The sequence below is a fragment of the Neolamprologus multifasciatus genome, chromosome 11 (assembly GCF_963576455.1).
Source record: "Neolamprologus multifasciatus chromosome 11, fNeoMul1.2, whole genome shotgun sequence".
NCBI classification, from domain to species: Eukaryota; Metazoa; Chordata; class Actinopteri; order Cichliformes; family Cichlidae; genus Neolamprologus; species Neolamprologus multifasciatus.
This window is the reverse complement of record NC_140449.1, coordinates 34,029,538-34,054,178: the sequence shown is the minus strand read 5'-3', so window position 1 is coordinate 34,054,178 and position 24,641 is coordinate 34,029,538. Positions and strand designations below refer to the sequence as shown.

The following is a 24,641-nucleotide window of genomic DNA, read 5'->3' as shown; positions in this document are numbered from 1 at the left end:
ACATGTAACCATTAACCGTGGCGATCGTGGCTCAAGAGTTGGGAGTTCGCCTTGTAATCGGAAGGTTGCCGGTTCGAGCCCCGGCTCGGACAGTCTCGGTTGTTGTGTCCTTGGGCAAGACACTTCACCCATTGCCTACTGGTGGTGGTCAGAGGGCCCGGTGGCGCCAGTGTCCGGCAGCCTCGCCTCTGTCAGTGCGCCCCAGGGTGGCTGTGGCTGCAATGTAGCTGCCATCACCAGTGACTGGATGTGTAAAGCGCTTTGGGGTCCTTAGGGACTAGTAAAGCAAATACAGGCCATTTAACCGTGGTTATATGATGCGTACACAGGAATTTATTAACCATCAAATACTGCAGAAGGAATTGATCAGTCACACAGTATTTATAGAGGATGGATGAACATCCTGACTCTCAAAAGTGAAGCCAGTCCTGATGACTAGATTTATTATACTGCAAATCTTATTTATGTTATTCACAAAACATATTGGCAAATGTGTAATTTCTTTCATATACAATGCTAGAGACTTGCACGTAGCTAAACGGTTTGTGAATGTGGTTTCCTCACTGCAGACAGAAACTCTTAGTCTGATTCTTTTCAAAATGCAAAACAATCAAAGCAGTGACTTCTTGGACTTTCAGTTTCAGTTTATTCACAGGGAGTCAGGGATACTGAAGAATATACCATATGAATGAGTAAATGTCACAAACTGCCTGTTCATTATGTTTTGCATTGATGTGCAGAGTCTATATATGTTGTACCACTAGGGGGCAGTGTGACAAACAACCAGTCTTGCCTGTGCTGTAGTTGGTCATTCAGTCAGCTGTGGAGAAGAGCAAACTGTAAACTGAAGGTTAAGACAATGATATGTGTCCACTGCAGCCACTGTCAGTGCTTTTCATGCTGTCAGTCTGACATCTCCATCATCAGCATCCTCAATCTAATCTATACATAATCCATCCTCTGCACATCTGGAAAGCTATCGACTTTATATTAATTATAAAACAAACACTCTTTTTTTCTTTTACAATAGTTGCCAACATTTGGGAGAGGTAGATTTATTACATCGAAAATCTTATTTATGTTTTTTACATAACATATTGGTCAAAGTGTAATTTCTTTCATATACAATTCTAGAGACTTGCACGTCCAGCCAAAGGGTTTGTGAAGGTGGTTATCTCACAGCAGACAGAAGCTCTTAGTTAGATTTTCTTTTTAAAATTCAGAAAACAAACAAAGCAGTGACTTCTTGGACTTTCAGTTCATTCACAGGGAGTCGGAGATACTGAAGAAAATTCAAATTCAAATTCAAATTTTATTTGTCACATACAGTCATACACAGTACGATATGCAGTGAAATGCTTAGACAACTGCTCGTGACCTAAAGAAAAAAGAGAAGGCTATGAATAAGATAGGAAATAAATATGAAAATTAAAAAGGGTAAATTTAACTAGGAAGGAATAAAATAAAATAAAATATAAAAATTAAGTTAAGAATGAGATAACTGTACAACACAAATTAGAATGAAGGGTAAATTTAACTGGGAAAGAATAAGATAAAATATAAAAAATTAAGTTGAAAATAAAATAACTGTACAACAAAATACACAATACACAGTATAGAAATATATAAGAATGTATGAAGAAATATAAATATATATATATATATATATATATATATATATATATATATATACACAATAACAGCAGCTGTACAAGTATACCATATGAATGAGTACATGTGACAAACTGCCTGGTTTCTGTTTCTCGGCTCTTTTGTCCATCACACCAAGTGTTAGCGAGAGCTTTTAACTCTTCACACTGTCATCCAACTATAGTGACTTCTGGGGAACCATAAAACTGACATGGCAGCATCTTGGGTGACGTCACTGGGTTTAGGTTCATCATCTGTATACAGTCTATGTGTGAAAAGCATGATCATTTCTATTGTGTGTTTCTGAACAATGAGAACATCTCGGAGCAGATTTCGTGAAGAATTGACACTTGAGGTTAGATCAGCAGACTCAATCCTTCGTGGATCAATTCACACATTTTAGACTAATTCTGGATTCTGTCATCTGTCATGCACCAGCTGAAACTTCATCAAACCCCTGCCCCCGACCTTCCACGTCTTCACCATCTTTGCTGCCTGCTGAAACTCTTCTGATTTCAACAACGATCTATCTGAGCTGTATTTTTCACCTGCACGCTCACGCTAAACTTACTTTTTTCCAGGTATTATCCCTCTGGAGCACTTATTCCTGAAAATTTCCAAAACACACACACTTACACATCAAGGTCTGGAGGCCCACCGAAGGCAAAAACAACTCCCAGTCTCCCTGCAGACCTCCCCCCTCGCTCTCTCCTATCCCTCCTCCTCTTCCCTCCTCCTCTTCCCTCCTCCTCTCTCAGTCCCCTCGCTGTCACAGTTTTTCCACTTTCCTTGGCTCCACTTTACGACCCTCCCTCGTTTGGAAGAAACTGCTCTCGTTATTTTTTCTCTGTCTCACTTCTGAATGTTTATCCGGCTTGAAGATTTTTCTAAGTGTATGGGCTCTAAAGCAAACGCCGTTTTTCTTCACAGTTTCGTCCTCGGAAGTCGCTTTTTAGGTGAAATATTTCAGCTGCAGAGAGTCTGCGTGTTCCTGGATGCCAAGGTGAGTAACAAGCTGTTACTAACAAACAAACAAACAAACACTAAACTAAACAAATATAATTTATTGCTTATTGACCTGTCAATGAATCCACCTTTGTTTAATTGCTCACTCGTACACGTAGCGTGTCGGCATGTGCTGTTATTGCACCACAGACGGTGAAAACGTCAGTTAATCTCATGAAATAAAAAAAGTATAAATTAAATAAATCATTCAGTTAAATGCCGATTATAGATCACTATAATTTAAGAATATGCAGTATAATATTCGAGTTTTACTTTTGGTACTTCTACTTTTACTGGTCGTGTTTTCATTTATTCATGTTTCTGAACGTGTCTTTACATTTCTTTGAATACTTCGGCTGCTTTCATCAGATAATGCGCATCAATATTCCATAAAATCTCCCGTAAATCTTCCATACTGCTACATTACAACATAATACACATTTGAACATTATTAGTGAACTTGTCCTCTAAATAAGATTTCACGTTTCTATGTCCTGAATGTATTTTCTATGTTCGATCATAATCTCCAACAGTAAAGTCGTCTGTTGGAGCTAAATTATGTGGTTGCTGTTGTTGATTTGAAATCACATTTTGACACTTTTGTCTTCATTCATGTGAAATGCATCGTGTACACTTAGCTTTGGAAACTACACTGGAACAATCTACTCAAACTTGTGATTGATTATTAGACATAAAATACCTTTGAAGGTCCACATTTGTTGGTCAATATTTGTAACACAAGATGAAATATGAAAAGGCAGCCTGTGTTTAACCAGATATGTAAAGAATTCAATTCAATTCAATTCAATTTTATTTATATAGCGCCAAATCACAACAAAAGTCGCCTCAAGGCGCTTCATAGATACAGAGAAAAACCCAACAATCATATGACCCCCTATGAGCAGCACTTTGGCGACAGTGGGAAGGAAAAACTCCCTTTTAACAGGAAGAAGGTTGGGGTGAGAGAAGGAAACTTGGATTTTAAGGTCTAACTGTGTATTAAAGTTGAATGAGAAGCATTTAATTGATCCTGACGAGTCCCATCCTGTAGCTTTATTGTAAACCAGTGATTGCTGTAACCTCACACTGTTAAGGTTCTGGGTTCAAACCCCAGGAAATCTCAGGAAGGCTTGAACCCAGAACTGGATGACTTTTCTGTTGGTGTCCAAAAACATCAATGTTAAATGTTGAGACAGATGAAGCTTTGAGTGGACGATAAGATCAGAAAATCTCTATAAAAAAACCAGAATAATTAAATTAATGGATAGTCAGTACTGCACCTTTTATAAGGTCTGACTGGTAGAGAAGAAAAGTTGCCAACCACCAGGATACAAACAGGTTACAACAACATGCTACCTGAAAATAAAAGATAAAATTAGGGAGTTTATTTTCTAAAAGTGTGTATTTATAAGTTTGTTCATCAGAAAAGATTATTCTTGTCCTACATACAAACTGTCAATTCAGTTCAATTTTATTTAACACAATCACAGCAGCAGTCGCCTCAAGGCAGATAGACAATAATACACACAGAGAAAACCCAACAATCACATGACCCCCTATGAGGAAACACTTTGGTGACAGTGGGAAGGAAAAACTCCCTTTTAACAGGAAGAAACCTCCAGTCACATCACATCTGTCACATATCAGTCCTTCTTTTTTCTTTTTTAATTAAAGCACTTGTTTAAATGAACTGCTGGCGTTGTGTCACCGCTTCGTGCACTTGCACACTTTTCCTCCCGGGTGTGTTTTTTTTTCTTGGCGTCTCTGCCTCTGCTTTGAAAACTTTTCCAACTACTATCAAGAGACAGCGTGACTCAAAAAAGCTCTGCTCGCCTGGCACGTTTCCTCCATCAATTCCTCGCAAAGGAAGTTGCTGGGAGTAGTTCTGCTCTTTTCTCTTCTTCCTCTGTTCTCTTTGATCTTCATTAAGCCGTTCAGGTTTAATCCCTGTCCTGGAGCACCTCTGGGTCACAGAGGAGCCGTGATTCAAGCCAGTGAAACGTGGCGGCAAGGTGGCTGCAGCCATTAGTGCTGCGCGTGTGTACAGCGCGCACATCCTGATGTGATGCTGTGTGAGTCAGCGTTCGTGTCCGGTTAGTGAAGTTAATCAGATGAGGCAGATGGAGTGTTTTCTCTGCAGATGTGAGCGGGTGCTGTGGATTGTTTCTCTTCTTTTGGGCATGTGTGAAGTCAGTAACACAATAATGGATGTTTATAGCACTCTGATATGAAAGAGTTGATTAAAAGGAGTTTGATTACACTGAAAAGGAGAGAGTGCAGCACATTTCGGGAGGGCGGGAGACGAGGGGGTCACTAGCTGAGCCACTGGATTAAAGAGAAACCAGTGTAGAAACGTGGCTTAATGACAAATTGACATGTTTATAGTTTAGAGCTTTGAAATGTGGAACTCCTGCACATCACCGTAAATCACCATAAATCCAGTTATTGTCTGTGACTTGTGAATGAAAAGCTTTTTGATTAAGGGGCCCTGACATCTTTCAACTCATAAACATCTGCATGGAAGGCGAGATATGATTAACTATCAGAGTAAATCTCAGCCACCTGGTCTGGACTCCTGACCTCACATCTGCTCTGGCAACTGAAACACCTCAGGAAGTCTCCGACTGCAGACTGAACTTTGCGTGTCTACAAATATTCCTAAAAGCTCCTTTTTAAAGCTCATATTTAATCAATAAGTTATATTCTGCCTGTTCTAAACGAACTGAAATGGGGCGTCTTTGTTTTCCGTGCCCTCATATGGAGTCCTCATTGGTTGACAGAGCGTCTGCCCTCTTGCAGACTGTTTCGGCTATCAGTGGCATAATAGTGACCCATTTTTTCTCTCCGGTCAACCAACAAAAATCGCCTCCAGTCTGACAGCTGGAGATCCGGCTGACTGAACATCTGTTTGTCCAGGAGAGGACTTGATTTCAGGCGGGCTATTGGATTTGTTTTGGTTAGAGATGACACCGGCTAGAGACACAAAGAGATGAAGTGGAACTGGAGAAAAAAAGGGCTCGGTTTAAGTTACTGGATCCCCCGGTGCTTGGGCTTTTCTAAAATTTATTGTGCGACTGCATGGGGCAGCCGGAGTGTCTGCACATTGTCTTTTGAATGTCACTCCATCCCTGATGGCCACACAGCACAATGTAACATCACAGTCTGAAGGCTTTGTTTGCGTTATCCATCGAAGCACGGCTGCTGCCATATAGAGTTACGTGCACGCTCGCAGATTAGTCTTTTGCACACTGATGCTCGGAGCCTGCCCTGACTTTACCTGGGCTTATATGAAATATATCTCAACATCACACAACATTTACTGCAGATATTTGTAGGTGTGACTCTTTGCACTGGGTGCAGTGGACTCATGAGGTGATTTAATAATATCGTCATGGCTCTCACTGCGATGTACGCCTTAAGCAGAAACCTCTGTGGCTGCGAAATAAAGAAAGTGCTACAAACGAGTTCGTCCTCTAGAGTCTGGCTCCAAAAGCGAGTCAGTCCTCGTAAACTTCCAGTAGAAATAACATGTCTGCAGACTGGTGCAATGTTGTGTTTGCGCATATTAGAAAACTAAGCAGTGGGCTGCTCACTTTATTCTCTAGTCCACTGATAACACTTTGATTACTTTCCATATCTGCAAGTCTTCTTGGGTCAAAGGGATTTAAACGTGACGTTGAGATTTCGTGTGTCTGCCTGTTGTCTTTGACTGGTCTGCTGAGATTTCAGATTACAATACAGCAAATACGCTGTGCTATCTCCAGCTGTCTGTAACAGAGAATCGAGGCTTAAGTCTGCATTTCACTAGCAACACTTAGTCTCTAATGTCATAAAGGCAGATGTCAAAGTGAAGGTTTGAAATGGGTGACATCATGGCCATCAGAACATTGCAAGTTATGAACTTAACTGTGGATCTGTTAGGCTTAATAAATGATGCCAGTGTAGGGAAGAGCGATGGGTGCTGTGTTGGTGCAAACCACCAATAGTGGGAAATGTTAGTGTCAGGATGTTTTTCTGCCTGGATGATGACCAGGACCAGTTTCTGTGGTCAGAAGTGGTTGAAAATAGCTTCTTCAGAGCGGATTTGTTCCGAATTTTGAGAATTTGAAACTAAAGAAGTTTACTTCAAATTTTTATTGATTAACTGAATTCTTTTTTTCATGTCTTGCTGAATAATTTCCATTATGCCTCACATTTTTATTACTGGGAAGCCAATTCATTATAACATTATTTTAATACTACATTTTGGGACCCACACCCAGTTTCACACCTTGGCTCAGGCGATTAGAGGATCATTCAATTCAATTCAATTCAATTCAATTCAATTCAATTCAATTCAATTCAATTCAATTCAATTTTATTTATATAGCGCCAAATCACAACAAAAGTCGCCTCAAGGCGCTTCATAGATACAGAGAAAAACCCAACAACCATATGACCCCCTATGAGCAGCACTTTGGCGACAGTGGGAAGGAAAAACTCCCTTTTAACAGGAAGAAACCTCCGGCACAACCAGGCTCAGGGAGGGGCGGGGCCATCTGCTGCAACCGGTTGGGGTGAGAGAAGGAAGACAGGATAAAGACATGCTGTGGAAGAGAGACAGAGATTAATAACAGATATGATTCAATGCAGAGAGGTCTGTTAATACATAGTGAGCGAGAAAGGTGACTGGAAAGGAAAAACTCAATGCATCATGGGAATCCCCCGGCAGCCTACGTCTATTGCAGCATAACTAAGGGAGGATTCAGGGTCACCTGGTCCAGCCCTAACTATATGCTTTAGCAAAAAGGAAAGTTTGAAGCCTAATCTTGAAAGTAGAGATAGTGTCTGTCTCCTGAATCCAAACTGGAAGCTGGTTCCACAGAAGAGGGGCCTGAAAACTGAAGGCTCTGCCTCCCATTCTACTTTTAAATACTCTAGGAACAACAAGTAGGCCATCATCAGGGGGTCCTTTTGTCCCTCTGTGGGGGGAAACTCCCACTAGGTTTATATCTGGGACTCTTCACCATTTGACCTTAGAACTGAAGAAGCTTCTCGGATGAAGGTGAAACGTCTTCAAGCAACTTAAAGAAGTCCAGACGCTTTTCTTTGCAAGCGCCTTTGACTACGATGACCTGGATGACTGAGAACCTTCACAGAAAATACTACATTTTCCACTCAAGCAGTTCCAGAGATTGAGGTTAAACATGTTCACATAAATCATTAAAAGCACCGTCTATGATTATGTTAAATCACGATTCTACTCATGCTCTCCCTTTTACGCACTGGCGACAGAGTCTTCCCCATTAAAGTTCAGAAGATGTAAAAAGTGGCCTGTATGAACTTCAAAAAGTTATTTTTGATGTAAAAATAGTCGTCAGGAAAACGACAAAGAGCAAAGGGAATTGAAAAGAAGGTGACGCTGGTTGAATATTCCTACCACAGGCTTATATAAGGCTTTCAACCCCATGTGCTTTGCAGCCGCGCAAATAATTCGGAGCAGATTGGAGCGCGGCCCTTCAGCTCAGGGGGTTTGGGTCGCTCGCTCTGCTCTGGCACCGGAACAGCTTCATCGGGCCTCGGCTCAAATAACCAGTTATAAAAAGTAGAGGTCGAGGGGTTTGGAGCTGGAAATGAAGGAGGAGCCAGGGGCGGGTTGATGGAGTGACCACAGACCACTTGTACTGTGGTGAGGGTCTTTCCTGAAGTTGCTTATGTGGGTGGTTGTTCTGGGCGGTGGGTGGAGCAGCCGTGGAGACATTGTTCATTAAGACTTCGTGGGCTTTTGCTGGTGTCTGTCTTTGCAGGACGGCTGGAACCAAGTGAAACTTGAGATGTAGAATTAGAAGAAATATGGTCCCAAGTTCACAGCCCAGGAGGCTTCTCGCTCTTTGTCTCCACCGCTGTGATGTTTTTGTTATTGTTTGTTTTCATAGCCGCTGAAATCAGGCAGACAGTGTTTATTTTGTCAGCCATAAGAGAAAATATGACTTAACCATGCAAGATGAGAGGTTTGCATGTGAAAAACAAATGGCCTTTATGTCATGCTTGGCACCACGTGGACACGGACTGCTACAACTCTCGATGCTTTTCCTGAGTTCAAACCCAGATCCACTCCACCAGCTGCGTTAAGCTCCGACTCGTCCATCTTGCGCTTTATGAGAGACGTATTTTCTTCTTCTACTTTGTTTTTTTCAGGCCACTTCTGAAATACAAACCTAGGCCCCAAAATAGACAAGATGACAGATTATCAGCATACCCATTATTCAAAACAACACAAGCTCTGTGTGGAAAAAAGAGTTCTTTGTGGGGGGAAAAGGGACGCTTAGAAGCCAAGTGGCGCTTGCTGTTGGAAAATGTGAGAGCAGCAGGTCTGATGACACCTTTCAAGGATTCTCTTTTATGTGTCGCACTTTTTTCTAACCCCAATTTATTTTGTTTACACGCCGCAGGAAGCGAGCATAGAGACGCAGCCCTGGATGTACAAGATGTTTCCTATCTGCTTCCTATTGTTTGTCCCAGTTTTCATTCCTGTGGTGCTCTGCCATAATGAGTGAAGACAGAGCAGAGGCAGAGTGGACCTGTGGGGCTTCTTTTGCCCTGTGCATGAAAATCTAAGAGCTGGAGAGCTGAAGTTATTAGCTGCAGACAGATGATAATGAACCAGAGATTTGTAGTCAGTTAAAAAGTAATAAGAAAAGCCTGCTATCTTCACAGACGTAATAATCAGTAAAGTGCTGATAAGATACTCAGCGGTAGCTTTTGAGTTTGCAGTGTGTTAACCACAAAAGTGGTCTCTTGGCTTGCTTGTTAATTGGTAAATAGTTGAAAGTAATTTCCAGCAGTAGTTGAAAAGCCTGGAGAATCCTCACTGTGATGGAAAAATAATCCTCAGTGACTCACAGACAACCTGCTGTGTTTCCTGCTGCTTCTGTTTGCCTCTGGGCATCCCGAAAAAGAAAAAGTGTTAACAGTTTCCCCTCGACTTGGTTTCCTCCAGTCGTGAACACCGTCACAAGATGACAGGCTCCCGCACCCTCTCTCCCTCCTGCCATCCCTGGCGTTTGCCCTCCCACGGTGTTGTTTGCCCAGGATGTCCTGTGCGGTGGCTCGACTCTGGCTCTCGTCTCCTCTTTGCTCCCCGTCTTCCTGCTGCGTTAAACAGATACGAGTGTGTCATTGCACGAAGCCCCAAGAGACAAATGTGTTGCACAATGCAGATGACCATGCCAGGGCTTTCAATTAACTACAGCACATTCTGCAGAGCCCTCTTTCATCTTTCGTTAGCCGCGAGGCAGCCAAACAAAGTGAATTAATGGCACCACCTGTGGGGGCTGAAACAGTTTCAGTCTAGCGACGCTGCTGGGAAAGCACGGAGGAACAGACTAAGTAAAGGAACATCTTGGAGAGTTCACCTTCAGGGTAGCACACGTGGCTCGAGTTTTTCAGTGAAGAAAATAAGGCTCGAACTTCCAGATGCTTGCAGAATGGGGCCCATCTGGAGAGAGGGAGCTTTGGGGCTATATGTGAAAAAATGGCTCTAAAGTGATCACTTTAATAAGTTACAGGTTTCCACCTAGTCCTCCAAAAAGGCAGCACACCATGTGCCAGTGGTAGGGCTGTAAATCACGCTCTTAACTTTTAGGAATTTACTGTCCCAAGCTGGACTTCCTGAAAATACAGATAGAGAAGCAAAGGCAGACGAGATAATGACTGAAAATGACTCTGGTGAACTGTACCTGTCCTGGCCTGCTGCTGCTGCAGCTGCAGCTGCTGCTGCGTGTATTAATATTGGTCCAGGACCTTAGTGTTATCTGGGTACCATAGATACGTCGGACCACATTGAGAATCCATTGAGATGCACATCTGTCTTCCAGGATGCAGCTCCCACTCCCCTCTGCCACCCTTCACACAGGATTGTTTGGCAAATAACTGATTCACAGCTGGGCGTACAAGTGCCTCAGTAATCACGCAGGAGAAAAAAGAACTGAGTGGACCTTAACAGTTTTGAAAAGTTGACATTTATCTAAAAAGATAAAAAAGATAGCCACTAGACCGATATATTTATTTATCTATAAAGTATTTAAATACACAATAACACTCCAAAGTCAAAAAATTGCCAAAAACTGTGCATACGAGATAAATGTAGCTTTAAAACTGGTCTTAGATTCAAGAAGTTTATTGTCATATACACAGCAAAACACGAGTGGTTACGCAGAGCAATGAAATTCTTCCTTTGCGAGAATTTAAAGTGCAAGTAGTTGTGCAACACTGTCACAGTGGAAATATATACAGAACACAGAATATTAAAATTGTTTATATTCTATGAAGTTTTATAATGTTGTATATAAATGTACAAAATCGCAAATTTAAGGGTCAAGATCAGGTCAACAGTATGGATGGACGGATTGTTAGCTAAACATACTCAACACGTTCTCACTCCCAAAGCGTCACATTTTACGCTAGGTGACAAATCTTCAACATATTACGTTTTCGGCTACCCACCACATTCCTGAATGACGACCTCGGAAAAATGAGGAAATATGAGAACCGTATGGACTCAATCTACACATGTTCGCTCTTTTTCTTCAAATCGCTTAGAAACAGCTATTTAACATCATTAAAGTCCTGGTTAAGGTCAGGAAAAAGGTTATGGTTAGGGCTAGGGATACAGGGCTGGAACGTCTATTCCCGCGGGAGCGTCATTGCACTGGATTTCGCCCATAACCCGCCGCGTACCATAAGAACGCCGAAGGTCTCCTTTCGCGTTCCTCAGGAACGCCGCGGGACGTGACAAAACGTCGGCATGTTACGCCTCAGGAGTGAGAACGGGCTCACATACTTGATATAAAATCTCCAGTTAAAATGATAAATTGTTAGCTGAAGTATGAATAAACAACTGAAACTGCTAGCTCAAGATGTCAGATAAACAAAAAGAAAATTATGATAAAAATTATTAATAAAAGCTTAAAAATTATTATCTAGAAGTTCTGCAGGTAGGAGGTAAAATTAAAAGATAAAAGTATGGAGGAAGAAATTGGATTTTGGGTTTAGCAATTATAGCTAAACTAACGAGGTAAAATGATTAATTAAAAGAAGTTTATTAGCTAAAAGTACGGCCGGCAGTTCAAATTTTAGCACAAAATTTGGATGAACAAACAGTTTCCAAAATTTACTGGATAAAAAGTGAAACTTTCAAACCAAAAATAATAACATATTCTAACTGATAAATGAACGAAGTACAGGTTTTGTTTTAAATTATTGTAAATGGACACATTTGAAATGTGGCGCAGATAGAAAACTCCCTTTGAGGAGAATGTGGTGAACCTTGAAGGCACCAAGTTAAGTCTTATTTCAGGTCAGTCCTGGGAACAAATGGCAGAGAAAAACATCAACAACAACAACAGGAACAGATAGCCACTAGAGCTCAAATCGTTTCCAGCTTGCAGCAGCTGCAAAGAGAAAAAAGCTGCCATCCACTCACATTAGATGTGTTGTCTTAATCAAAACCAGATGTGGCATGGTTAAAATCTGTTACTGTAAATGCAGTGACTCAAAGACTTGCATAAAAGCTGCTGCATGGGAACATTATCCACAGTATGAAAAATGTTGTTCTTAAATCTACTGTCACAGTGAGGATCGGGCTTCCATGATGTTACTCAGACGCCACAGACATTCAGAGGGATCAGTTTAATGTTGTTGGTCACCAGACCCCCCAAGAAGGCCACATTTTACCCAAAATAATAAAAAACAAAAGAAACAGCGGGTCCTGATCTGTATTATCGAGAGCCTTAAAATAATTGTATAATTTTGAAACTTGTTCAGCTTCTGTGCTTGTAGCTGTTGTGGAGATCGATCGCCAAACGAGCTCGGCCACCACGAGGGCGAAGACCGCAAGCTGTAAGCAAGCTGCACGTTCTTCAGCCAAAACAAAATACATAATGGAAAAAAGAGAAAGCCCGTGTCCCTGGGTGCACGGAGATACATGGAAGCAGGCCAGGTCTGTGCGTGCACATCTGTGTTTATGACGGTTGAACGGTGAGTTTCGTGCTGACTTGGCACTTTGTGGTTCAGAGTTTTCCGTTAGTGGCTGCGGTGTGATCGCCCGTTTCCCCTTGTAAGAAACTACAAGTCAAACAAGTGATTGGAGAATTGCATGCCAGCGATACATCAGCAGCCGGTAAAACAGATTGAGATTGAGTTTGCATATCTCACCGCACTTGATAAACATCCAGATGTGCACAATGCAAAGACTGCAGCTATTATAAAAGAGTCTCGTGTTACAGCCATTATGAAAGCATGTCAATATTTGATGTGCTTGTAAAATATTTGCTAACAGCCTCAAGAAATGTTGAGGCTGGTGTTATGAAGCTATTTGTCTTACCCCAAATAAGCCGGAACAAACAGCATGCTAATTCCCCTCACAGCACTTTAAGACGTCCTTGTCTTCTGATGCACAGGCACCAGCAGACTACTCAGACCTGATAACGAAAGTTATCCCTGCAGGGTCTGACTGCATTGTGCAGAGCTTCTTGTCATGTCAGGAATGTTTGGCTTTTTTGGTGTTTAAATTCTCCAAGAGTGTTTGGGGGGTGAATCAAATCATTGTGTGTTTGTCAGGTAGAAAACTTAGTACCAATCCCAGCTCTGCAGATACTTCTACAGCTGTCTTTTTGTTCTTTATTCAGTTTTTTATTTGTTTTCAGGGCATTTTTTGGCTTCTTGTTTGTTTGTAAGTCTGGACAGGGAGTCTTTGATAAAGATTAGTTGACTTATTGTGGAGGACAGATCAGCAACGACTCTGGTGTCCTCTGTGCTCTTAGTATTTCTTCAGATCCTCGAGGTTTTTTGGGGATTTTGGTGTGTTTTATCCTCCTGAACCGTTCTCCACTGACATGCATGTCTCTGAGGAAGTCTCTGTTTCTCACTGAATAATTCATCTTTCTTCTGATTGTGTAATCATTTCTAAGATACCCGATCTTGTGCTGTTGGATCTAATCTTCACAAACCCTCAGTCCAGCACTTCTCTGACTCTGGGGGAGCAGAATGGCAGTCAGACGTCTGACATTTTCTTTAACACATTTTTTGATTCCCACTGTGACTCCGTTTGTTGCTCAGCAGTGTTTGTTTGGAAGCTGAGGAACAGCTAAATAGTTTTTTAAAATTATGATGTTTTGAAAAAATGAGTTAATTCAATTCAATTCAATTCAATTTTATTTATATAGCGCCAAATCACAACAAAAGTCGCCTCAAGGCGCTTCATAGATACAGAGAAAAACCCAACAATCATATGACCCCCTATGAGCAGCACTTTGGCGACAGTGGGAAGGAAAAACTCCCTTTTAACAGGAAGAAACCTCCAGCAGAACCAGGCTCAGGGAGGGGCGGGGCCATCTGCTGTGATTGGTTGGGGTGAGAGAAGGAAGACAGGATAAAGACATGCTGTGGAAGAGAGACAGAGGTTAATAACAGATATGATTCAATACAGAGAGGTCTGTTAATACATAGTGAGTGAGAAAGGTGACTGGAAAGGAAAAACTCAATGCATCATGGGAATCCCCCGGCAGCCTACATCTATTGCAGCATAACTAAGGGAGGATTCAGGGTCACCTGGTCCAGCCCTAACTATATGCTTTAGCAAAAAGGAAAGTTTGAAGCCTAATCTTAAAAGTAGAGATAGTGTCTGTCTCCTGAATCCAAACTGGAAGCTGGTTCCACAGAAGAGGGGCCTGAAAACTGAAGGCTCTGCCTCCCATTCTACTTTTAAATACTCTAGGAACAACAAGTAGGCCTGCAGAGCGAGAGCGAAGTGCTCTAATAGGGTGATATGGTACTACAAGGTCATTAAGATAAGATGGGGCCTGATTATTTAAGACCTTGTATGTGAGGAGCAGGATTTTGAATTCTGGATTTAACAGGAAGCCAATGTTAATATGATCACAATCTTCATCTTTACAGTTTTATATGTTTTACATGTCAAAACTTATTGTGTTTTAAAATGTTTCTAAACCTCTTAAACAAATTAAATGTCATCTCAGAGTCTTGGAGTCTGCTGTTAATAGATGAAATGAATAAAGAGGACTCAGAACTTGTCTAAACAGCTGGTTGCTAGTTTTCAGCAGATGATATTTAAAACATGAGTAAAACGGTCATTTGTTTGGGACTGTTTTTGTAGGGCTAAAAACAAACTGTACTTTTGTAATGGAGCAGGATGTTATACCGAATACGAAGTCGCATTAAAGTAGAGTCTCTGATGAAGGGAGCATGCCGCCTAGTGCAACAGTGTGGCTCAGTTTGTCGTAGTTTTTGGACAACAGGGGGTTTCATAGACTTTGGTTACGCATTTAGTAGTAATATTAGCTCATTGTTGGTTTTGGATGTTTTTACATTACAGTAAGATCAAATGATGTTTGTACTGATGGGGAGAAATGAATGTAAACAGTGCTGTAATGGAACCACACAAAATTAATTAAGAAGACATCCAGCTTATTGTCCAACAGTGACAAAGATCAACACAAGTCCAAATAAGCGTTAGAGAGAGGCCTAAACGAGTGATCGTGCACACATTCAATAGGTGCTTGTTTGTCTGTTTAATTTAATTAGAGACGTTACTCTCTGATAAAGGAGCTACTCAGAGACATCGCTAACAACGAGAGTTGATGAACTCTCTAAGACTTCCCTTTAGGCTTTCTTTGTTTTCATTGGCTCATCCAAAAATTTCAAAGGCGCTCGACCCTGTGCCCTGTTCTATATATACAGCGCGCTAATAAAAATGAATCAAAAGTGTTGGCTGTAGCTTCATGATGGAGACACAGCAGCTGTGTTTCCCACAACTTTCTGACCCTGAACGAAGAGGACAGAACATTTGTTTGAGGCAATAATTAAGATAAAAGAAATCAAATTGCATGGTGTAGAAACAACAATGGAGCAGAGCCTCTGATGTTTAAAGAGAATTAGGACCAAAACATCAAAGGATAGCGTGATTAAATGTTATTGAGATCCTGGGGACAGTGTGAAGTGTCAGGGAGGTGTCACCACAAATCAGATTAAGTTCATAATAGCCTTTGCAGTGTGGTGATTGTATATGGTGGAGAATGAACACCTGCAAAGGTGGGAACCCTCTTGGAAGTGGAAAAAATCAATGGTTGTTGCTGATTCTGTTGATGTTTTTTTAATTTGGGGAACGACTGTGAGCGCTGTTCGGGGTTCAAGTGCTTTACGAGGGGATTGCACAGGCTGCCTGGTGGGAGGCAACCTGTCTGCCATCAATCACACTCTGACTCAGACTGGTTGCAGTCACTCTCTTACAGAAAGTTTGCAAATCGCTGACATCTGAGTCAAGTCAAGTCCGTTTATTTATAAGCTTGTTAAAAAATAACAAGCATTGACAAAAGTGCGGTACAACAAGACAGCAAAAGCAATAAAAATAACACAATGTAGAAAAACGGACGGGCAAAAAATCAAGTCAAGGCTCTGTTTTAATAAAAATGAGTTTTCACATCAGTGCACATCATCTGTGAGCTGCCAGCAGTTAAAGCTGTCTTTGAAAACAGATGCTAGACCTCCACCATGACCAGTTATCTGTAGGTAATGGAAAAAATGACGGTAAGGTTGAAGAGTTCAGAAAATGGGCTTAACTCACCAGAAATACGCCAAGTTTCAGTCACAAGTAACAAATCCAAGTCCTGGGAGTAGGGATGGGTATCGTTTAGGTTTTATCCGATACCGGTACCAAACCGGTACTTTTGAAACGGTGCCGGTGCTTAAACGGTGCTCAAACTGGTGCTTAAAGAATGGAGAAAACAAAATTGGTCCAAAAACCTCTCATGTTCAGCTGTTTTTTTGTAAAAAGATAACAATGTTAGCCTTTTCTGCAGCTATGGGGCATATATGGTATCACTCTTGGCTGGAAGCAGCTTAAACAATGGAAAAAACACAAACTTTGTCCAAAAACCTCTCATGTTTAACTGTTTTCCACTTTTCCTTTGGTCATTTTAGCCTTTTTGTCCAGGGTGAAGGGAGTATCTGCCATCAAACAAGAAGACAGCTGCATGTAACTACGACGGTGTTTGCTAGTTCACCTTACATGCATTAATGTAATAACGTGGTTAGCCTACTCAACGTAAATCACACACGAACAACATTAAGCTACTCACGCAGAGAAGAACGGCTGCTGCTGCATCATCATCCTCATCATTTCTGCTACACTGGCAGGGCTAGGGGCCAGGACTCTCCTCTTCGGGTTTTTGGGGGATGTTGCTAACTCCGGGTCGATAACAGGCACCACACCCGCAGTAGATGCGCTCGGTGTGAGGTCTCGCAGCAAGCTATCAAATACGGCGCATTTCTCGGCTTTAAAAAAACCGCTATGCGTCGCCAGGTGTTTCATCAGATTTGAGGTGTTACCTCCTTTGACAGTATCACAGTATCAGCTTAAAGCACTTGTTGCAGCTGCTGAGTTTGCATCTTTTGCTGTGAAGTACAGCCAGACTTTTGACCGCTTCGCATTAGGCATTTTTAATCTGTAGCTCTGCTCTAAAAGAACGTACGTACCTGGACCCGCCTACTATCCTCGGAAACGTAAAATGATTGGCTAGAATCTAAAGTGTATCACAGCTCAGGAAAAAAAAGCACCGAAATGTGCGCTGCTTTTCGGTCTGGTTACTACCGTTTATGTCAGAACCGGTGCCATCATGGCACCGGATACCGGTACCCATCCCTACTTGGGAGGTGAAGAAGGCCTCGTTAGCTGTTGAGCTGGTGTTAGACAGAGCGTGATCGAGAGTGACCGGGATGTAAGACCTAGTCGGGAGGTCCGGTGCCACCGGGTTGATCCATTGGTAGGGAGGTTCAAGGGAGCACCAGGAAGTGAAAGGGACAAGAATACGGTGTTAGGGAAGTCAGTCAGTCAAGTCATCTGCAACACATCTCATTTCAGCAGTGGACCCAACTCAAGTGGTTTCTAACTGGTTTTATTCTGTTATATTCATAGACAGTAAGAGCGAGGATGCTGAGCACTTGTGTCGTTTCACAGCATCACTGCTTGTAGAGGAACTGCTGAACTTCTGAATGAATTCTACGACCAATAGAGTTTGAATTGTTGCAGCTCTATTGGTGATCACTGCCACGTTGTCACAAACAGATCTAATTGCATGTAACTGCCACCTTCATCTTGCTGAATTCCAAACCGTTCGCAGACCGCTTTTGGTCTGATTGCGTTTTGTTGTTGCTCTTTTTGTTTGCTGCAGTTTCTTCCAAGATGGCAGCCGACTGCGAGCGGTCGCAGACCCGCTGCCTGCCATCAAAGGCAATGAAACTGCAACATGTTTACACGTGGCTGTGATCATTTTGTCCGTGCCGTTGTAACGTCACACAACCAAATGATTACAAAACATTCATTTAAAAGTTGAAACTTTAGCCTTGGAAATCAGGTCCTTTTGGATAAATCACTGAAGAATAATTGAGGCCATTTTAGAGCTGCCATAATTTAAATTATTGCTATTTTTCTAGCTAAAAGGCTCAAATATGAGAATTTACATTATAAAAAAGAATACTTTGGAACATAGCGAGTCTTGAGGATGTCAAGCTTCAGCACCAGGATATTGAATCACTGAGTAATTACAGTGTAAATCTTTTATAATTTCTCTGCTTCTATAAACTAATCAAATATAATTTAATCGCACTGATATTGATTTATGAAATTAAGTTCGATTAGCCCAGTCATTACAGAGTGGTCTTTTCTCTTGTTGTTTTTTCTGTTTCAGCAGTTTGTTCCTTAAACATTCAGCAGATATTTGGAGTGTAGAAATAAATCAAATTTGAAGTAAACTAGGAAAAAAGTGGAGGTTTGATTCAATTCAGGGATGTGGTTTTACAGAACAATGCATTATAGGAAAACACTTAATACTCGAAGTTTAGAGCATTTCCTGAGTGGCTGCAGTGGCAGACAGAGAGTAGTAAGCAGGAAGTGATGGAGAGGAAGTGCACATCTGAATCAACAACTGGGCTGTGAGTCCACCAGATCAGTCAGGTGCCACCGATGTCTGAAATTACTATTGCTATGTGTGGTCAGTGGTTGGATTTAGTTCAAGACTCTGTGGCTGCAGGGATGCTTCACAGTCAGTCCAAAGTCATCCTCAGAAAATAAATTCTGCCAATGAAATTATTTCTATGTTTTCTAATCTTAAGAGTTTGAAGGTGGTTTAAATAATCCATCCAGGCCACTCGTCTTTGTTGCTCCCACATCTCAGTGAGTGCTTTCTGTAGTACAGAGGTTTTTAATTTTATGTAGGACGGTAGCATGGAACAAAAGGAAGAAGTGACACAACACGTATTTTTGCTGAATCCAACTTCTTTTCCATTTGACTAAAATAAGTAAGAGTCGGCCTTTTGACTCTTTACGGCTCATTAAATGTCACAAACAGCTGTACATCAAAGGTCAGAGACTCGTGTTTGAATGCATATCCAAGACTCACTGTGGATGCAGATGTCTTATGCAACAAACATCATATTTTCCCACATAAAACAACCGTTTTCTGGTGATCGCACGTGAAGTTTCTCGTGTTCGTTTTTCTTACGAGCAGCCTTGTAATGTTGAGGCTTTTCTCCTCTGTTCTTACTGTGCCCATTTACAATGCAAAGCTATGCTTTTTGGTCACAGTTTGTGTGTTTTTTACAAGGACTTTGCTCCAGCACGATCCACAGAGCATTAGAGGACATATAATTACAGCGCTGTATGGTCATGTCCCCCAGAAACCTCAGCTAAAGCCTCCATTTTGGGTTTTCCACCATTTTCACTCACTAAGGTTTGCATAAGACTCTTGTCTTAAACACAGACATGACTTCAATCCAAGGTGTTCAAGTCTGTGTTTGTGTTTATTTTGGTCCACAGAGGTGAGTCGGGGTCTTTGTCACACTGCTTTAGTTTGTTTTTGCCGACATCTCTGACTTCTCTGACCAATGAAACCACAGTCATCCTGCCTGCGGTTATGGTGTAGAGTGTGGCGGACCAGGCGGCAGTTTACACTGTGGCTCTATGTACGAGTGCACGAGCCTCAAACGTGTCGGAGCAATGCAGCAGGGAGAAGGAAGGGAGAGCAAGAGGACTTCAACTGGCAAAAAGCCCAGCCCGTCACAGAAAACAGTCTATTCTGTGATAGTAGGAATGCAAGACCCACACCAGCAAAAATAACTGTTGTTACATCCCAGATATGCTTCAGATAAAATCCGGTGTCATCGTCTAGGTCAGCGGTCCCCAACCCCCGGGCCTCGGACCGGTACCGGTCCGCGAGAGTTGAGGCTCAGGTGTGAAATGTCTGGTTTTCAGGGTTTTTATCGTTTTTCAGCGTTATTTTGTTATCGTTTTTATTGTTAACTCGGTTTTCCTGGGTCTTTTCACGTGTTTTATGAATAAATCTTCTTTTTTTTCGGTACCGGTACTAGTTTTATTTTGTTGTATTTATCCGCGACACCTTAAAGGCCGGTCCGTGAAAATATTGTCGGGCATAAACCGGTCCGTGGCGCAAAAAAGGTTGGAGACCGCTGGTCTAGGTGACATAACTCCTGAGTAAATGCATTCTAATAGGAAAGTTGGAAAAGTGAAGGAAAACAGGATTTGTTTTGATATTCAGCAAGGTAGCCGTTCATGCTTAAGATCAGCGCTGCAGGACTTAATGTGGCAGGATGGATTAAAAGTTTTAAAGTTTCACTCATGCTTACGTTTGCTAGCACCATCTTACATTGTTACCTCGGGGTTGGTGGGGCTGCTTCTGCTTTTAGAGTAATCTGAGTAGATCATTCCAGATGAAAATTCTGAAACACCAAAACATGTCTGGTATTTGTTTGGGTGGAGCAGGATTTTTTACCTAAATGACCAACCAGTCCCTTCATGTATCACTTGTATTTAGCTCAGATAACGAAAGGGTGAAGCCAGATGACTTTATCAAAGCCTGCAGGCTGCTGTGGACTGCTGGGTCCATCAAATGTTTCACTTTGACTCTTGCTTGTGACTGTTACGCTTTAAATTTGTTTTCAGAATAAAGTTTTCTACAGAAACACCATCAGTTCAGGTTCTTTCAGTGCTGTTGCAGTTGCTGCTGTTTGCTAGCAGAAGTCTGGCCTCCAACTCTGTGTGAACTTGTGTCGATGTGCTCGACAAGTGGGCCAAAACAAAAGCAGCGCTATAGTGACCTTATCACACCGACCTCTGTTATCCACTGACTCTGTTCTCTGTCAGCGTGGTGACAGAGGCTGTGACAACAACTGCACCACCTCCTGAGCTCGTGAAGTGGCTGTCCAACAAAAACACACACAAACACACACAGGTCGTGTCTAACTACTAGTTTATTCTGACGGAATAAAGGGAAAAGGTGTGGTTGTCAAGTCTTAAATCTGTTTCTGCTTTATAACATAAATAGATTCAACTTTTGTGTCTTTTGTATCCAAGCTTTGAGGTTACAAACTTACAAAAGATTTCATTATAATTGTGGAGTTTTTTATTAATGGTTATGTTATGTTATGAGGTGGCACGGTGGTTAGCACTGTTGCCGCACAGCAAGAAGGTCCTGAGTTCAATTCCACCATCAGGCCCCCCGGGGTCTTTCTGTGTGGAGTTTGCATGTTCTCCCCGTGTTTGCGTGGGTTCCCTCCGGGTACTCCGGCTTCATCCCACCGTCCAAAGACATGCAGCTTGTGGGGATAGGTTAATTGGAAAATCCAAATTACCACTAGGTGTGAATGGTGTTGGCCCTGCGACAGACTGGCGACCTGTCCAGGGTGTACCCCGCCTCTCGCCCTATGACAGCTGGGATAGGCTCCAGCGCCCCCCGCGACCCTGATAAGGATAAGCGAATGGATGGATGGATATGTTATGTTTAAATCGAAATATCTGTGTTTGTGTGATGCAGTTTTCAGTATTTGTCTGGCTTAGAAAGATGTTAAAGTGATATAGGAGTTCAGATTTTGACGAGTAGTAGGCAACAAAAAACCGAGCCTTTTTTTGGCAATTAAAAATCCAAGATACCCAGTTACCCAGATACCAAGTGTAGTGGCGGCACTCCGTCTCGATTTCACTCTTCTGTACCACCTTTAGGAGTCAGTCCGGCAACATGCATTTGAAACGCGAGCAAGTCCAGGTACGTTTCTTGCAAAAAAGATGTTTATTGAAACTTTTAATTTACATGGCAAGACTCGGTCAAAAAACTGTGTTGCTTCCAGCTTATCCGACTCCCCAACTACGTAATTACAGTGTGCCGGAAGCCCAAAATACTAAAAAGCGCATTAGAATGTCGCACTTCTATATTCTATACCTTTAACAAAACAGTATTTTGAAATTAACTAGAAATTATATTCTTAACATCAAACATGTATATTTCTCCTCTAATCATTTTACCAGTACCAATAAAATTAACCTTTAATTGGCTCTTACATCAAGTCCAGAAGGCAAAACAGACAGAAGTCTGACAAGGAGCTCCGTGAACTAATAATAGACACACAGAGAGCAACAGACAATCTGATGAGGACAAAGGGAAACGCAGAACTAGATGTATGTATATGTAGGCATGATTGGAGATGAGATACGTGTGGGAACATGCACAAACAGATGAAATTCATGCGGACGGGAGCAATAATAGGATGTAAAACCAAAACAAGGCACGAGAAAACTTTCACACTAAAGCATAACCCAAAGACATGAAGCTCCGCCCCAAACATGAAACCAAGAACACGAAGAAACACAACAAATATAGCACAGACCACAAGTCTGTAGGGGAGCTGAAACAATTGCTTTCTGTCAATGAGTAAAGTTTTCCTGCATGGTAACAAACTGGTCATGGAGATTATTCTATTCTATTGTATTGGCCACCAAGGAGCTGACAGTATGGTAAAGCCTGCACAGAGTACAACACTACGACAGACGCTGTGAACTCACAAATCCAGCTGCTGTAACGTTACTGTAATCTAACAATAAACCTGCAGTTTATCAGAGAGCTTTCAGAAGTTTGATGCTTTGCTTCTGTGTAGAGTTTCTCTTGAAGGAAAAGTAGTGAAAGAAAGTAAAGTAATGTTCAAGAGACACAATTAACCTCAGCTCTGGGAATCTAAACCTGAATGAATATAACAGGGGGCCGAGAGGAGGGGGTACATAGTGAGTCCTGCTTTTCTCAGTTAAATAAATTACCCCAGACCACAAGCCGAGGCTGCCAAATGAAAACTGGCCTGATGCTGGCACACAGATGACACAGGGCTGACATGATTACTTTATATTTTCCAGCAGCTCCCCTAATTAAGAGAGCTTTAAAGGGACTCGAACCCGAGGACAGATTGGCAGCCCGCGCTGGGCATCTGCCGTTGCATTCAAAGAGCCTGTTGGTGAGAAGAAGTCTTTTGCAGAGGAGGATTCAAATTATTTATTCCCATGTTATTACTGGAAACTCTAGCAAAACTGAGGTTTAAGATCTGCTGGCATAATTATAAGATCGAGTTGCAGAGTACGGGGTCAAATGAAAACAATTTAACTGCCTGAGAAAAGCAGACAAAAGAAACAGACTTTGCAAAGGTGCAACTTCTACAGTTCAGGAACTCTCCACCCGGTCGCATCAATCTCACAGATAGCAAACAGCCTGGAGCTCAATCAGCAAAATTCAGACTTCCCAAGATTTCTGCAAGGCCTCAAACCTCCACTCTCCCTCAGTAGATCATCCTTTTGTCATGCAACTCCCCCGAGATCCGTCAGCTGCATTCGAGCTGCCAAGAGTTTTCCACTTAAGCACTTTTTTTCCAGTGTGGGGGTTCTGCTTTTGTGCCAGGGTACCATCTTTTACCGTATACCGAGGCTTTCCAGTAACCAGAGTGAAATGTGTTGATGTGGGCGTTGCATAACATTAATAATGTGGCAGAACTGACAACTACCGCAAAATCTGTGGGTGTGTTTTTAAGCCGTTCTTCCGACACTAAATTTCTGGGTGGGGCGCTGTAGATTTTTAAGGGTCTCCACCCTCCCCCCTACACCAACACCCACCCAACATGAGGCATGGCATCAACTGCAGAGTGTGTGCCAGGCTCGTCGCGGTCGAAGCGACCCTGCGAGCCAAGACGATAACCCAGATGCAAGGGATTATGGGTTTTATATTCAGTTTACAGTCACTCTGGTGTAATGCGAGGGTGGGATGGGGAGCTGGGGGAGAGGGGGCTGTGGCTGCGGTCGATGTGTCACACCGAGGTTTCTGGCAGCTTCTGCCCTCCAGCAGTTTTCATACATTTGTTATTGCAGGAGCTGAACTGTAAATTTGCAGCGCTGCAGCTTTTGTCTCCTGCGGAGGGTGTTTTGCGATACTCGCGATGATCACGATCAGAGGGCGATCATTTAAACCTTAAGACTGCGATACACACCGCAACTTTATTGCCCAACTTTTAAGTGTAATGGCGCACAGCAGCCCTTTAATCATGTGCAGTGCGATCAACATGTTGCCAGGAAACATTTGACTTGATGTTTATGCTTTTGGTCTTCGTCTCTTTGTCTTTTGCTGGAGGTTTGGCCAGTTTATAATTCTCAAAAATTGGCTTTTTAATGTCAAAGGCCTTTAAAGGGCTTACATTTAGCCACAGGCTCCCGTAAGTAAGAACTTTTCTCTATGAGCTCAGTTTGTTTCTGTGGGAGCAGACAAAGAGCTGGGGAAGAAAGTCTGATACAGCACTAATGACTGTTCATTTCTGCTCACTCATTGTTCTAATGGCATTATAATGGAGTTTAACCACTCCTTATCCCTCCCTTTGGGAACCACTGGTTGATTAAATCACTCCCTAAACTTCAGCTGTAGATGCATCTGCTGCTCTGTCCACCACTGCAGGGACTTACTGTCTCGTTAGAGCTGCAATAAATTATCCAAGCGATTAGAAACACTCGGATAATTCATTATTTTTCTACTTCTGTATTTCTACTGTGATGACAGTGTTACGGAAATGATTTCAGAAAAAAGTAATAAAAAGCACCTGCCTTTACTTAAATAGGC

General features: G+C 42.1%; 1 protein-coding gene across 1 annotated transcript in view; it reads left to right on the top strand.

The window, feature by feature from the left end:
* Positions 1-2,391: 2,391 nt before the first annotated feature.
* The window catches only part of pear1 (platelet endothelial aggregation receptor 1), a 71,958-nt gene continuing 49,708 nt past the window's right edge, over positions 2,392-24,641 (top strand). The window contains exon 1 of the mRNA XM_085177228.1: positions 2,392-2,653. Coding sequence (XP_085033354.1) covers positions 2,646-2,653 — 8 coding nt within the window. The 5' untranslated portion in view covers positions 2,392-2,645. The remainder of the gene's footprint in view (positions 2,654-24,641) is intronic.